Source organism: Apaloderma vittatum, unplaced genomic scaffold (assembly GCF_000703405.1).
Source record: "Apaloderma vittatum isolate BGI_N311 unplaced genomic scaffold, ASM70340v1 scaffold5369, whole genome shotgun sequence".
NCBI classification, from domain to species: Eukaryota; Metazoa; Chordata; class Aves; order Trogoniformes; family Trogonidae; genus Apaloderma; species Apaloderma vittatum.
Window position 1 is genome coordinate 85,334 of NW_009735901.1, and position 15,226 is coordinate 100,559.

General features: G+C 46.3%; 1 protein-coding gene across 1 annotated transcript in view; it reads right to left on the minus strand.

Moving 5' to 3' along the window:
• The window catches only part of GPC3 (glypican 3), a gene marked incomplete at its 5' end in the record, with an annotated part of 79,597 nt that extends 65,989 nt beyond the window's left edge, over nucleotides 1-13,608 (minus strand). The window contains one exon of the mRNA XM_009876777.1: nucleotides 12,914-13,608. Within this exon, the coding sequence (XP_009875079.1) occupies nucleotides 12,914-13,608 (695 nt within the window). The remainder of the gene's footprint in view (nucleotides 1-12,913) is intronic.
• Nucleotides 13,609-15,226: the final 1,618 nt, after the last annotated feature.

A 15,226-nucleotide genomic window follows, 5' to 3' on the forward strand; every position in this document is an offset into this window, starting at 1 on the left:
CCACTGTGCCTTCGGGTCTCTGATTGCCCAAGGAGGCTGAAGATGCTCCAAACTCAAGCACCTGACTTCAACATTAGCACTGAATCATAGAATCACAGAATCATAGAACGGCCTAGGCTGGAAGGGACCTTAGAGATTATTTTAATCCAGCCCCCCTGTTGCCAGGGACACCACCTCTGAACTAGATCAGGAAACACGTGGGGACCCAACGGGAATCAAACCCGTGACCTTGGTGGTGTTAGCGCCACACTCAGCTGATTGAGCTAACGAATCATCTAACTTGCCACAAAATTTGGACTCAAGGTAGCGAAGCCCTTTTCTGCTACAGGTGCTAGTTCCATTGCAGTTATATGGGAGGTTTGTATTGGACATTAGGAAAAAATTCTTCACCAAAAGGATTGTTAAGCGTGAGGACAGGCTGCCCAGCGAAGTGAGGGAGTCTCTGTTCCTGGAGGTATTTAAAAGAGATGTAGATGTGCTGCTTAGGGACATGGTTAACTTGGCAGTGTTAGGTTAACGGTTGGACTCTATGGTCTTAACGGTCTTTTCCAACTAAAAATTCCATTATTCTATACATTGTGCTTTGTGCACATTGTAATAGTTGCCCACTTGCTATTACAGCTCCCTAGAAGACACTCCTGTTGCAGGCCAATTAAATCTCCTCCATCTCAACAGACTGAGAAGCAAAGAACTGGCTTAAGGGATTACCAGTTTCTGCCAGAACTTTAAAAAAATATTTTTTAAATAATTACTTTCTGCACCTCTACCCATTGCAGAGCATCAGTAAGTGAACAACAACCCTTGTGAGAGCAACAAGTTTCAGGCTGCAAGCTCTGGCACTCTCGGAGGATTTGGTGAAGAGGCTGGGACTGCCCCGTCCCAACGGCAGCCGGGGGCAGCGGGGCCAGGGCGCAGAGGTGCACCCCGTCGTCCCCCCGCCCAAAGCTGAGGTGCTGAGAAACAGCACAGGGCAAAGCCGAGCGGTGCCACCGCTCCAGGCAAGCACAGGGCGCTTGTTATTTTCCTTCCCCGGGTTAATTGGTTTCTTTCGCAGATTTCTGACAGTTTTAATATCGTACCGTGTTTGTGCCTACGGCACTACAGAAAGGAACAATCCCAGAGAAATAAATTCCTAGCAGCTTAATTTAGAGAGGAAAAACAGATACCTGCCATCAGCCTGGAACGTAAGCCAGCAAACCAGAGACAGGACCTATAATAGGTTATTTAACAGCAGCCGTGTCAGCTGGGTTGCAAATGTCGTCAATATCTACTGGTCCAACTTCCCCCCGTGGTCATGAGCAGAGATTCAATTATTCTTTGAGAAATACATCGTTAAATAATTAAAAAGTTACTGCATGCCTTTTTCCTTTTTTTTTTTTTAACCAGACCGATTCAATTTTGGAAGTATAAAGCCATTATAATGTGTCAGCTAGCAATTAGCTACTGTACACTGTTTATTCTTGAATATAATCTTTGAGTAGAAGGGCAATATTCTTAGAAATGCAGCATTAACTTGCTCCTCAATGACTTTCATAGGGCTCTTTTCAAATTACTGCTCATAAAATCTCAGGGAAGAAAAATTTACTGATGATATCCCATCTCCTTAATTAGTTCTCTCTCTCTCTCTCAGCAATTCAATAGCAAGTGTAATACTTATATAAAATAAAGCACACAAGGCTTACCGCTAACCCTGCTTTTAAGGTGATAGCAAACCAGGCAGGTAAAAGGCAATGCCTGTTTTACAGCCTGCGCAGACCACACTCACGGGTGTACGCAGCTTTTCAGATTTATACTTCAATAAATGCTTGTAACAAAACCACCCCAAAGATTTTTATGCCACTAACAGTATTTTTCGCCATAAAATGCCCTCCTCTCTTGCTGCACTGAATAGAAACCCCTTCTGACCACAGAGGGTCTGGTACCCATCGTTCCTCCCCGCTCACAAAGGACCATAACCCTACTTACATTTTAACCTCCACATAGGAATAACCCCCAGCAGCCACCTTTTGCTCCCTCCATCTACCTTTCTCTTTATGTTTCTAAAACAACAAGGCTGGAGGCACCAAAGCTCACCAAATCATTCCGACACATTTTTTAAGCTGCTAAGTATCTTCAACAGAGTAATTACAACCGTTTGTTTTCCAGCTAAAGCCTGGAGCAACCCCACAGCCCACTACCCACCCCCTGGCAGGGTGACACGAGGCTCTCCCCGTGGCAGTGCCCTGGACCTGCCCAGGGGAAGCCTGAAATAATCGTTATTAGCGGAAAGTGGTAAAAATTTCTCCATACAGCTGCTGGCAAAATTAACCCTTTCCAGGCCAACAAAGGGCCCAGAAAGGCCCCGTGTTCCATTCGCATTGTTTCATTGGGCTGTCATTTTGGGGGGTTTCTCTTTTGACATTTCTTGCGTTTGAAGCTACTAAACCCACAGTAATTTTTTCTCCCCGACAGTCAGTCCTGGCCTAATCCAGTTAAAGGTCAGCCCCAAGATAATTTACCCAAAACATGGCAGACAAGGTAAAAAGACTCCCATTAGATTTTTGCTCATGATAAAGGAATTAGATTTCTCCCAAAGACAAATTAGGCTTATTGAAAATGTAAATCATTCTTTTCTATAAAGATATAAATATCTGCAGGGCTTTTTTTGAGACTTTGTTGTAACACATCTTGTTTTCCTATGTTCTGTGGTTAGGACAATTGAATTACAGAATAACTTACAGCTTTAGATTAGCTTCTGCTTGATTGAGAATATCTTTATAATGGAAATCAGTGTGCACTTTTATCCTTGTTACAACGTTATAGCATACGTCTGATTAATATGTTAAAGTGACTCATTCAACAATAGGCTGTTGTCAGACAGAAATTAAATCAATTAGACTTTATCGCAACACCTTTATTAATATTATCCAACTGAGGACTAGAATTTGATTATGAAAGCGGATTCCAACAAATGGATATGCAATCACTCCAAAACAAGGGTGGAAAGCATTAGATTAAAAAAAAAAAGACTAAATACTTTTAAGGCATTTTTGTGCATCTCCTTTTTACTTTCCACTCACTGTGCAAGCTGCAAGCTGGGCATTTCCACAACTCACTGAAAAGATAAAAACCTCGCACCAAAATCTTGAAGTAGAAAGTGCTGCAGAAGCGCCTTCTGGTTTTGCCACCAGCAACGGGAATTGCATGAAGCAAGGCTCAGAAATGTCCTGGACATTTTTCAGCATCTGCTGGGCAAACCCTTTTGGTCCCATCTCCTCCTGGTGCCATTTCTGTGGCCAGAACCTTCCCAGCATCACCTCACACGGTTCCCACTGTTCTCAGGCACTTTCTGCTCCCTGATTTCCGGGCTGTCCCTCGGGGAGGGGACAGAGGATGGACGACTTAAATACCAGTACAGGCCGACGAGGTATCGACGGAAATACCTGCTGCCTGGTGCTCTGGAGAGCGGCAGCACGGAGTTTATTTGTACAGTGATACAGATCGATACGTGCAATCCAAGAGTTGATAAGCTTTAGAAAGACATAACTCAGAGGACATCAGTCACCCTCAAATTACCCTCGCTAACCATCAGGCTCACTCACCCTCTCCAGGTCAGTGGCTAAGAGCGTCATCTCTACCACCACAGAACAGAATTAGGTGTGAAAATGGATTAGGTTAGAAAGATATACCTGCATAAAGAACTGTGAAATTCCCCAAATGCTGGCTTGCTTTTTTATTTCTTTTTTTTTTCTTTTTAAACAGAAATAACTCTGCCAAAGTAGCTGTAGGCTATCGGCACAGATTTCTGCAGCCAGTCTGTTCTCGCTCAAATGAGTCTTTGGAAGAATAATGCAGTTAGCAGCAAACTTCACCCTCTGAGAGCAGGTTCTGTGCCCTCAGAGGTTTATTAGTGGGGGAACACAACAGGTAGGGGTGGAAAAGGCCACCGGTTCACTCTGCAGTAACCCATAGAGGCCGGGAGGACTGCTCAAGAGCTCTGCCAGCAATGAGGGGCGCACTGCTGCAGCAGATGGCTGAAAAACCTTCCTCAATTATTTGTCATAATTTTTTTCCCCAGCTCAATGTATTTGTAGATGGCATCTTTCATGCCTGGTACCTCAAAGCTACTTTACAATAAGATGTAAAAATGATATAACTCACAGCACCACACGCAGGTAGAGAATTCAAAATGAAGCAAAATGCTCATTGCAACCCAGCCCCTCATCCTCTCCAGCGCAAAACAAAATGCCGCTGCTCCACCCGGGCAGCTCTGGGCACTATTTCTGCTTTGCAGAGGGTCGCTTTTAAGTTTCTGGTTTGTTCTTGGCTCATTCATCAGCATTGCTAATGCGAGACTTAGTTCTACTTTTAAGGCAGCAACACTCACGGGGGTTACTGTCACTGGAAGTAAACTCAGCACGGTTAAGATGAAGGATGCCCGGCGAATGACCCCAGATGGAGGTCTTGGTGGAAACTGCAGTCACGGATAATGAGGCCAAAAGAGGGTTTAGTGTAAAAAGCATAAAGAGATAGATATTGGTGAGCATAAGTCTGGCGTTGCAAAGCTGCGGGTCTTAGCAAGGATAAAAACCTTCAGGAAAAGAAATGGGCCAGAATACATTTTGGTAATAAGGGATCTATGTTAATAGAGGTCACAGGAGGCTGCAGCAATCTGGTCAGCAAACGAGAGCTGTGTCTGCAGGGATGAGACTTGGGGGTTTTATCTCTCTGATAAAGCAAAGATGATCAGCCAGTTTTGAGAGAAAATCCCAGAGGTAGCTCCCCAGTTTCCCAGTAAGTGTAGAGGGCAATGGGTAGTCTGGTGGGATGGTCTGGGTGCAGCTAAATAAGAAGGAAGGCAGCTCGTGCCACGGATGTAACCTCTCTGCAGTCTCCTCAGAAGCCAGGCAGGTCAGCCCAATCTAAACAGCCTCCTGTTTCTGCCACACACCAGCTTGTAGCATCCCTCAGGTAAAGTAAATTTGGATTCCAGCAAGGCCCCTGAGCATAAGGCTTGTTTAAATCTGAAGGAGGTTCAGCAGCTCAGCTGCAGGAAGGGCTGTGCCCCAACTGTCCCCTTTCGAAGGGGCAGCTCCTCCTTGGCCAGCACCTCTCCCATGGCTCCCGAAGCAGAAGCCTCAAGACACCCAGAGGGAACTTTCTGACCCTATGATCTTTGGTTCAGTCTAAAACTTTTTTTTTTTTTCCCCTGCTTAAAGCCAATCTACTTCAAGACCTCGCATTATGTCCTCGACCACTGCAATTTATTAGAAAACGAGACAGTTTGAAATTTAAAAGCCTAAAGCTCAGCGCCCAAGGAACAGACAGCCCCATACATCCCCTCCTGCAATGCGCACAGTCTGCTGGGGATGGTATGATCACCAGCTCTCTCCTCTTCTACATCCCAAAGCATCCCACCTCCAGCTGCCAAGCACAGCTGTGAGGGGAGCCAGGAACAAGATGAGAGATGAGAAAAAAAAGACACTCTGTGCGGTGAAGAACGCTGCATGGTATTGCAAAACTGCATACCCTCATTGCTCAGGCTGTTATGCACCACCACCTCCGCCAGCTCTTCGTACCAATGTCAGGGCATCTCGGAACCAAATACCTTTTTTAACTTATGAGCCAGCCGCACAACGACAAATTAGCTCCTCCACCAAAACAAAGAACAGGCCAAGGCACAGTACATGCAAACAGGTACACAGAACCCGTAATTAATCTGCATGAGATCTTTCAGCTTGTTCTGCCTTCAGCTCGGAAAAGGTGCGAAATATCCCACTGCGTGCATCTCGCTCACGCTGCAGCCAACAGGGTCAGTGGACACCGTATGATATTTCCACCATAAAATGTAGCAGCCTTAAAAAGCTCTTTTTAAGCCTCAGAGTAGTGGGGATGGAGTTACCACCAGCTGAGTGATCTGCCTCTGACAGAAGTCGATGAAAAGACTGGTGTGAGCTTCAGCGCAAAGTTGGGTTGGGCATCAAACGCGCTGTCAAAGGACACTCCTGTGCTGCCGTGTATGTGTGCAGGGAGGAGGGGGCACCGTTAGCGGCTCCCTTCTACCTTTAATTAAAATAAAAAGCATCACTGCAAATTCCACTGAAAAGGCACAACATGCCAGAGGCTAGAGCATGTCCAGTTAAAAGGACAGAGGGAGAGCAAAAAAATGAGATGACAACACAAGAATTTACAAAATCAAATGCTAATTTAAATTATACCCATGTTGATGTTCAGTGCCATCTCCTCTGGCTTTGCACCAGCGGTTTGAGCATCACTGGCCACATCCATTGCTGCCACCTACCAAATCTGCATAGCCCTGCACACTCGTCCTGCTCCATCTGGACCCAATTCCATGACAAATGGACCCAAACCTCACAATGCCATCAGGACAAGTAAAAGGGCAGACCAGCATGCCACTTTTTCCATGCTGGACTCCAGCAGAGAAAGGGCAAGGCCGACCAAAGACCACAAAAGTATCCTACCCGTGTCTGCAAAAAACAAATCTCTCAATAGCAGCACCCTCCCCAGGCCAGACAGGCAAGAAAACCTCCCCTAGGCTGAGAACAACCTCTGAGCCTCACTCCCTTGGAGATGTATGTGAGGGTCAAAAGCACCTATGCCAAAGTCCCTTCCAAAAACAAGATGCAGACCCTTAATTTGCTACTGTGTATTTGAATGTTTAACCGAAGATTGAAGAGCAGCTGCAGTATGCCAAAATTGCTGGATCAAAATTTTTGATAGTGGGTTGCAAAACGGCAGGCATGAATAATTTTTGCCATTATTCCGTCAGTACCAGCCAAGCCACGACCAACGTGGGGATTTCTAGACCAAAATCAATGCCTTACAGCTTAGCACTTTGCCATATGCTACCCCAACTATCAGAAAATCTTTAATATCTGAAACCTCTTCAGACAACTAATCATAATACCCCCAAGGTGTTTTCACAGGAGCAGGATCATTGCTGATACTGTCCTCAGTGATCAGATTTATTTTCATTATGCAAGGGAAAAGATAGTGGCTTTAACATTTCCTGTCAGGTACGTTACACTGGCTATCACAAAATGGTTAATAGAAGTACACGATAAACACACCTTGGGACAGATACGAGTGGGTCTGAGCTTACTGAAAAACAAAACCTCACCTTATTTCCAGCTTTAAGTGAAAAATGGAGCTAGCTACCAGGAAGCATTAGAGAATAGCCTGAGGATTAAACTTTGCCGATAAAGAAACTGAAGATACAGAGGCTGTACATCCAGCCGACTATCCCATGAGCAATGCCAACGGAAAGCAACCCGCACTAAAAGTACAAAGAATCCGATATCGGCATCTCAAAGGGAATGACTTCTCCAACAGCGTTGTAATTTCAAAGTTTTCCTCACAAGTCTCTTGCCAGCTCTAGCACAGAAAGAAATCCATTCATAGATAAGAAAACTCACTGGAGCTCTCTGCTTCTGCAACCCACCAGGTAAAGCAGTTCCCAGCAAGTCACCAGGTGAGCCAGCTCCAAAAGCAGCTCCCAGGCAGCGTCCAGGGAAAACAGCATCAGCATCATCATGCCGACCAATGCACTGAATCCCTGTGTAAGGCAACAGGTGATATTTTCATCCCTGGGCCTTCAAATTCCCTTTACTTACATCGTCTTGATTTTCATCCCTGTCCATCTGCCAGTACTGCAAATCCCTACAGCAACTGGCAACTGAGCAGCACTTCCCTCCGTGGTGCTACCATCAAAGTAGCTGATTATCGTCTCAGCATGCTCATGGTCTCCCTAACAGGATACCCTCAAAAATCAAGGGCAAATGAGGGTCCAGTTCACCTGACTCTGCTCCTTCCTGGGGCTTCACCAGCAGCTTCCCAGGGGCAGCATCAGAGCTGGGTTCACGCTCTGCCTGCGCTGACTGGGGCGAACACTCCAGCTTTGAGATAAAACCAAACACCGCTTGCACTGTGGCTTCACAAGATTAACCTAATTAATTCAGACCTGAGCCATCTTTTAAAGGGGCTTTCATGGAAGTAAGCCATCAGGGATCTGCTCACAGTGCGAGCACACTGAGACCTGCGCCCCATTCCCATACAGCACTGGTATCCACCCGCCGATCTGTTCTCCTCCTCAGCACAGATCGGTGTGATGGCTGAACAAAGGTCTGGCTACCTTCATTTTGCAATTGAATAGGATCTTCTAGAAACTCAGCCATCAGTTCTAAGTGGAGAAAAATGCTTTGCTGAGCTCCCCGCTCTTTCCTTCCTAGGCAATACCATGCACAATTCCACTGACTGCAAGGGGAGCAGCAGGGGCTGGGCAGCTCCATCAGCAAACGTCTTCGCATTTCTCCCTAGAGACGCAAATGCCCAGGGCTGGGGCACACCTGCCTGACAAGCCTGGACTAACTGAAGTTTCTTGATATGTTCTTTCTGGTGGTGAGTTGTTGATGTTTTTCAAAATGTACTTTTCCTATGAGACTTGTAAGACTAATCTTGTATTCCTTTGCAACTTGTTCTCTTTCCCAGATTCAGTCATGTTACAGGCTCCTCATCTCCACAGCATCTTCTGTGCCCAATCTAATTTGGCTGACACACACGGGTCCTGTGAAGCAGAGAGTCCCGCTGCGCAAGGTGGGGATCAGCAAGTATAGCTCCCTGTCCAGACAAAGAGGCACCAAGCAACAGCTAAAGGGCAGAAGTCCTGCAACCCTCAGCTGAAGGGCCAGTGTCGTGCTGGGTGTGCAGGACAAAGCAGTCAAAACCCACATCCCTTTCTCTGGCAGCTCACACCTGCAGTGAACCCTCCTCCTCACAGGCAACACACGGCAACGGCCTCACCCCAAGCCACCCACCTTTTTTCGGTTCGTGTCTCACTCTGCTGTGAGTTGCCTGTTGTTTCCCATTCCGCTGAGATGGGTTCAAACCCCTGCAGTTACTGCAGGGAGGAAAAAAGCATTAAGAAAAAATATTTTTGTAGATATATTAATAACTGGGTCAAACCAACAGCCTTCACACTTCAGCTCTGCAACCGAAATAAATTTACAGTACTGGCTGAAGGTAAGGAGATCAACTATTAGCTATGTAAGATACCCAGACCTACTGTCTCTCTCATACTTGCAACAGCAGAGAAAGCATTAACTTCAAGAGGTGCTGGGGTTCCACGTTTTTTGAAGTTTATTTGTACTACATCCCTCCGATTGTCTTTGTGGTAGAAAGCACGAATAGACTGACTAAAATAACTCTTCCCTACATTCATGCTTAAAATATCTACAAGAAGTGGATGTACCAGGCACATTTTCAACTAGGGAAAAAGTAGCAGATAGGAAAATTAATATAGATATAGCCCTAGACAGAATACTTTTTTTCGCAGTCTGCCCTGAGACTCAGACTCCTTGATAAAGTATTTTAATAGCATATTTTAGGGGTGAAGTTTTTAAAGAAATATTGCAGAAATAATAAAGCCCTAACACACACTATCCCTGACAAATTAGCTATTAAAGCAAGGCTTGGGATGGGAACTGCCTACTGCCAGATTACAGAACTCACCCTTCTGCATTGCTCTTTACATACCAGGAACAACACCGCGAGCAGGCTCACATCGAAACGCACGCCTGGAGGCACAGTTTCCAAAAGCAGATTAACAGCACTATGACTCCTCTTGGGGACTGCAGAGCTCCTCAGAAACCTACCCAGAGGCTCTGCAACACCTCTGGGGCTCAAGTTCACTCTTCCTTTGTAGCCAGGTCTGCTGCAAACCATAAAAGGGTCCAGGTCCCCGTGCAAATGCCCATGCCCAGCCTAGGGGTGGGTGGTGAGCAGGACAGAGGAGCAGCTGCAAGGAGGAAGGATGCTCCGTTGGGTAACGCAACCAGCGAGCTGAAATACTTGGAAGAAAAGCTACTGTCACTGAAGTGCCACCAGCATTATACAAAAAAAACCAAAGAAGCCCAAAGGACAGGCAAGGGCAGTAGGGTTACTCTCTCTACAATCACTACAGGCATGCAAGATGAGTTTTCCATAATTCTAGGGGATTTTAATGACAATTAAATAACATGTCGTTATCCTTAATAGCACACAGGTGAATTGAACTTTACCTGCAGAAGCAGTAGTGGCCAAGGTCAGCAGAAAAAAAAAAGTTTCTATGAAAAGCAAGCAGAAGAGCAAAGCTCCACATTTTCAAAGACAACTCGCACAGCATTTAACACTTTGATACGACAATGGTGTCTAAAACCAATCATATTTACAGGATAACAGTAAATACAAACATTTGCTTCTGGGTATATTCTCTGAAACTCAGGGTGTGCTGATAAGTTTAAGAGAAAAACTTTCATTGCAGCACAGCTAAAAGATTGTATTCTGTCACTTACAGGCAGAGATATTTAGCCCATATCCCGGCTGCAGACCAGCTACTAGAGGCCATCTGCAATGCTGTAGCTCAGACTGTCAGCACTTCCATTACTGCCTTATTCCTCTACTGAACAGCTCATAAAAAGTTGCTCTGGGCTCAGGTTTGACATAAGAGTCAGCTGAGCAACATCAGTGTTTTTAAAATAAACTTAAAAAAATAACAGTGGCTTTTCTCTTTTAGTGACAGTTGCCAGACAATTGGCTTGCTTGGCTTGTATTTTTTTTTCCCCTGGACTCCTCTCACTCAAGAATGTCTCTAGAGCAAATAAAAGAATCACTCAAGCATTAAATAATCAAGAGGCGTTATGTTTAAATAAATACCTAACTGTATGTGGCACTAATGAATTCAAACAGCTCTATCAAGTATGAAAGCACTGAATAGTTTTGCAATGCTCAGTGATTTCTTACTTTAAAAGAAATTTATGTTCTGGTTTGGCAGAGGATGGGCAGATTGTGGCTCTACTGCCATGGCTTGTGTTGACTTCAGTGGCACTCCACCTCCTCATCCTCCCACAAACACGTTCTCTGAAGGGAGATCACAGTCTCAATATTCCATAATATAAGTGACAGTCATTTTCCTTCACTATAGGCACAGATATCTTCAAGAAAAAGTGCATTTTTATTGCTGTGCAAATGAAAGAAGGATATGGGAGGACAAACACTTCTCCTTTCAGAATCATACAGCCAAGCACACTGTGTGTGCACACAGCCTGTTGGGGTAATGCTTCTGCTCTGCCTTAGCACCTTACGAGGAGGGCAAGTTTGCTACTGCAAAACATGTTGGATGCTTTTGCTCACAGTTGAATATATCAACTGATCTTTTGAGATCAAACAGGCTCACACTATATGCAGAAGTAAGATCTGTTACTTTCTGCCTTGGAAATGCCAACCAGGCTTAGAGTTGAGCTGGGTCTTCTCTCCTGCATACAGCATTATCACCTGTAACACGAATTCTCCATCTCACCTGACCCCGAGCTAAACCTACAGTTAAATCTCTGCTCCTCTGCTGTTCCAGAGAGGGCTGGCGGGTTCTGACTGATGGGAGAAGAACCTGCCCTGGCTCCACAGCAGCCGAAGCTGAGCCCAGCAGAGCTGCTGCCCCCAGACCCCACAGCCAGACCTTCCCTGTGGCCCTGGGGACACAAGAAATGCCTGGCAGGCTGCTGTAAAAGAGGGATTTTCTGCAGAAAGGGGATAAGGCATGCAGGCTGAAAGCCAGTGTCCTGCTCTGTACCCTGGTGCCTAACGTGCTGCCCACGAGTCCTCCCTGCACCCATCTGCCTGGGTGACCAGCACCAAAACCCAGCCTTGGCTGCCTCCTGGTCACCTCAACATAAAAGTAATCCAACTTATTGAAGATTTGGTCCCAAAATTCCTTCTAAGCAATTAACAGAGCTTATACCGTGTTTGCTAAACTACCCAGGGGGGGTGAAACCACCCGCGTGCCACCACGTTATTTCACAGCCTCATATGTGTGCTGGCATGTCTCGGGCAATCACCGAGCAAAGACGGCACATCAGACGGCACAGAGGAGTGCTGCTGGCTGAACGCCACATAGCGCAAAATTCCTAAGCCAATACATTTCCACGGTCCCAAAAAAGATAAGAGTTACAGTGCAAGTGCTACAGTGACCTACATAAACACAGTTCTTCTGTAAAGACGAGTCAAGAATGACAGGAACAAGCAGCTAACAGGGAAACAGAGGTAGATTTTAATCATCATTGGCTTCAAGCGAACTCTAACAACATTCCCACACCTTTGCCCCATCCCCAACCTGCCCTACCTGCATGGAGCAGCTCAATTGTGTCCCAAGAAAAATCTCCTCTGGAAAACAAGCATTGTATCACCACAGTTCACTTGTCCTCAGCATTCAAACAGAGCAGTGGGATTTTCTGAATAAGAAAGTCTGAGTTTCTCAGGATGTTCAGAAACTCCTAAAATGTGTTTTTAAAGAGTCAGGCCATTCCTAACTAGTAGGAAATAACCCCATCCCTAGGATTAAGTGTGGCCCAAAGCTGGTATGAGTTACCCAAAAGAGGAGGAAAAACTATCTTCTTTAGTAAATCAGGAAGCAGGGTATGCCACAGCTTGGCATCTACTTGGAGGTACATTTTAGTGATGTTAAATGAGGTGGAGGACACACGAAAAGCAGGACAAGCCTTTCAGAGCTACCCAAAGCAAGTACAGAGCCCAGGGAGTACTGAAGATGCTGGGACACCTCAGGTCCTGATCTCACCCCCCAGCTACAAGGCTGATGCCAGGATGACTCCAGACCCTTCTGCTCTGACCAGCCTGAACAGCGGCAAATCCCTGAACTGAAGCCCAGGCCCCACAAACACCAGCTGCAAATGCTAACGGAAGTTTAAAGTTTAAAAAAAAACCAACCAAGAATTACATGAGGGGAGGAGATTGGAGCTAGCCATAGGAACATTTAGGGTCTGTTGGCTGGAGGAAAGGGGTAGGTTGGTTTCAACACGTAGAGCTCGTGGTACCCACGGAGCCCTGCCCCGGCAGCGAGCTAGGGGAACCGCAGAAAACTACTCACAGCGGTCGAGAGCTTTCCCTCATTCTTCTGCACGTAGACGATCGCATCCCGCACCAAGGAGAAGAGGTTCAGGAGGACATGCTCCATGTCATAGATGCCGTGCATGCCTTTGGTCAGCCCCTCCAGAGACCCGATGTACTCTCGCCAGTGGTTATTGATCTCTACAACACCTGCCAAGCATCCCTGCATCACCACGCCGCAGTAGCTGGCACAGGGCTTGGCCAGGAGGAGCCCCTGGCAGTGGGAGCAGTACCACATCTTTAGCAGCACTCGTCCACAGTCCTTGCTGAATTTTAAGTGGTCAGTAGTGTTTATCACCTCAATCCCCAGGTTGAGCGCCTGCAGAAAGACTCGAGTGGCCTGCAGTGACTTGGACACCTGCGTCATCATCATCTTCGGGTAGTTACCAAAGACTTTGAGGTCTCTCCTGGCTGCCCGCAGGCATTCGGTCATTTCCACGGAGGGATCAGGAAAGCCGGGATTAATCAAGTGTGAGTAAACCAAAGGGAACAAACTGTCAAAAAATTCATTTATCATGTCATTAACACTGATGTCAGAGCCCAATATGTACAGCGAGATATCAGTAAAAAGTTCTCCAACAAACTTAAGAGCTCTGGGCCCCATGCTCTGGTAGTGGGTCCTAAACATGCTGTTGGTGAAGTTTCTTGCATGGCGTACTACAATTTCAAAGGCTTCTGCAAAACAGAACAACAACAAGAAGTTATTAAGAGATGGCAAGCTCAGAAACAGTGAGGATAACATTATTCCCCATTACTGCTGCGAGGGCTGGTTGGTCCCATCCTGCCCACTCTGGGTCAAACGCCTGCTGGCAGCTGTGCCTGCTGCAAACCTTACCAGCATCAGCGACTTTCAGGGGAAATACACACATTCTTTAAACATAAGCTACATTTCAAAAATGGCAAAAACCTACGATCTAGCTAACATTTCAGCTTTTAAAGAAAATATTGATTCAAGAAAAGGGCTAGATTGCAATTTCTGTCTCTCCCTCTTTCATATTGATTTGAAATTAACAGGAATCCTATCTCAAGACTTAATTCAAGACAGAGATAAATGTTTGACAAACTGTACAGTGTTTAAAATCAGGAAACTGTAAATGCTGACATTCCATTGTGAAAAGGACAATATTTATAGGAGCTTAATTACAGAGGATATTTGGACTTGACCCCCAGCACCCACTCTGCACTAAGTGTCCTCAAAGCCATCTGAAAAGCCCTCACAGTGCTTCAGCTTTTCCAAACACAGCAGCTTCAGCTGCAGATCCAACGCTCCGTCTGCCCTGGACATGAGCTGCTCTGTAGTCCCAGGTGATGCTGAGAGACACAGTGCCCAGCCAGGAATACTCTCACATATGTCAGCTTGTGCCAAACTGCTCAAATTTTACATGGAGACCATCAATTTGGTAGGAAAAGCCAGGAGGTATTTTCCTCTCTCCACCTTCAAAGACTTGAGGATGCTCCACCAGGCAGCAAGCAGAAGCCTCCAGCAGCACAGTCACTGGCTCGTCATTCCCTTAAGCACAGCCCTCCTCACCAGGAGGCTTCCAAAATATCCATACCCAGGTATGTAAGGGCAATGTACCTAACACACCTCAATTTGCAAGTTAAAGCCTCGGAAGGGGAGGCCACCAGTGCAAACTAAATTCTTCTTCTTCTTCCACCAACGCTTTCTACCAGGGTGAGTCCCACCCTCCAGGGTACTATTCATAAAATGCTAAAAATAATGAACAGCCTCTCAGTTCACAGGTCACCGACATCCCCCAATGTAACTGCTCCCAACTGTGTCACTCTGGAAACACACACCCAGGCTCCATTTGCATGAAAATTATTCATGTTCAATAATTAACGGGAATGTTTAATTTTTAAAGCCGTAAGTGTTATTTTTCCCATTTGTTAAGGCTGAGATGCAGCTGAGCGTGGCCTGACGTGACTCCGCAGCGGTTCGCTATCAACGCTCTCACGAGCAATGCCAGGCTTTGCTGCTCGCCCTGCGTAACCTCCTGCATCACTCAAGAGCTTTTGAGACCATCACATCTCCAGCGCTTCCAGCCCTTTCCTCCTGGGTGCCCCCACACAGGCACGCCTTGCAGGACAGGGACCCAACGCTGTTTGCTGCCCCCCACAGCAGCATGCAGAAAGCTATGGTGCAAACCGCAATCAGAGCAGAAATTACCCGTGCACTTCTACGGAGTGTCTCCATCCCATCTGGTGCCGGCACACCTCCCGGGCGCGCCACTGAAGCGTTTTGTCCGCAGCTCCCAACAGCCGCACCCGGGCTGTCCTGGCGAGCTCCGAG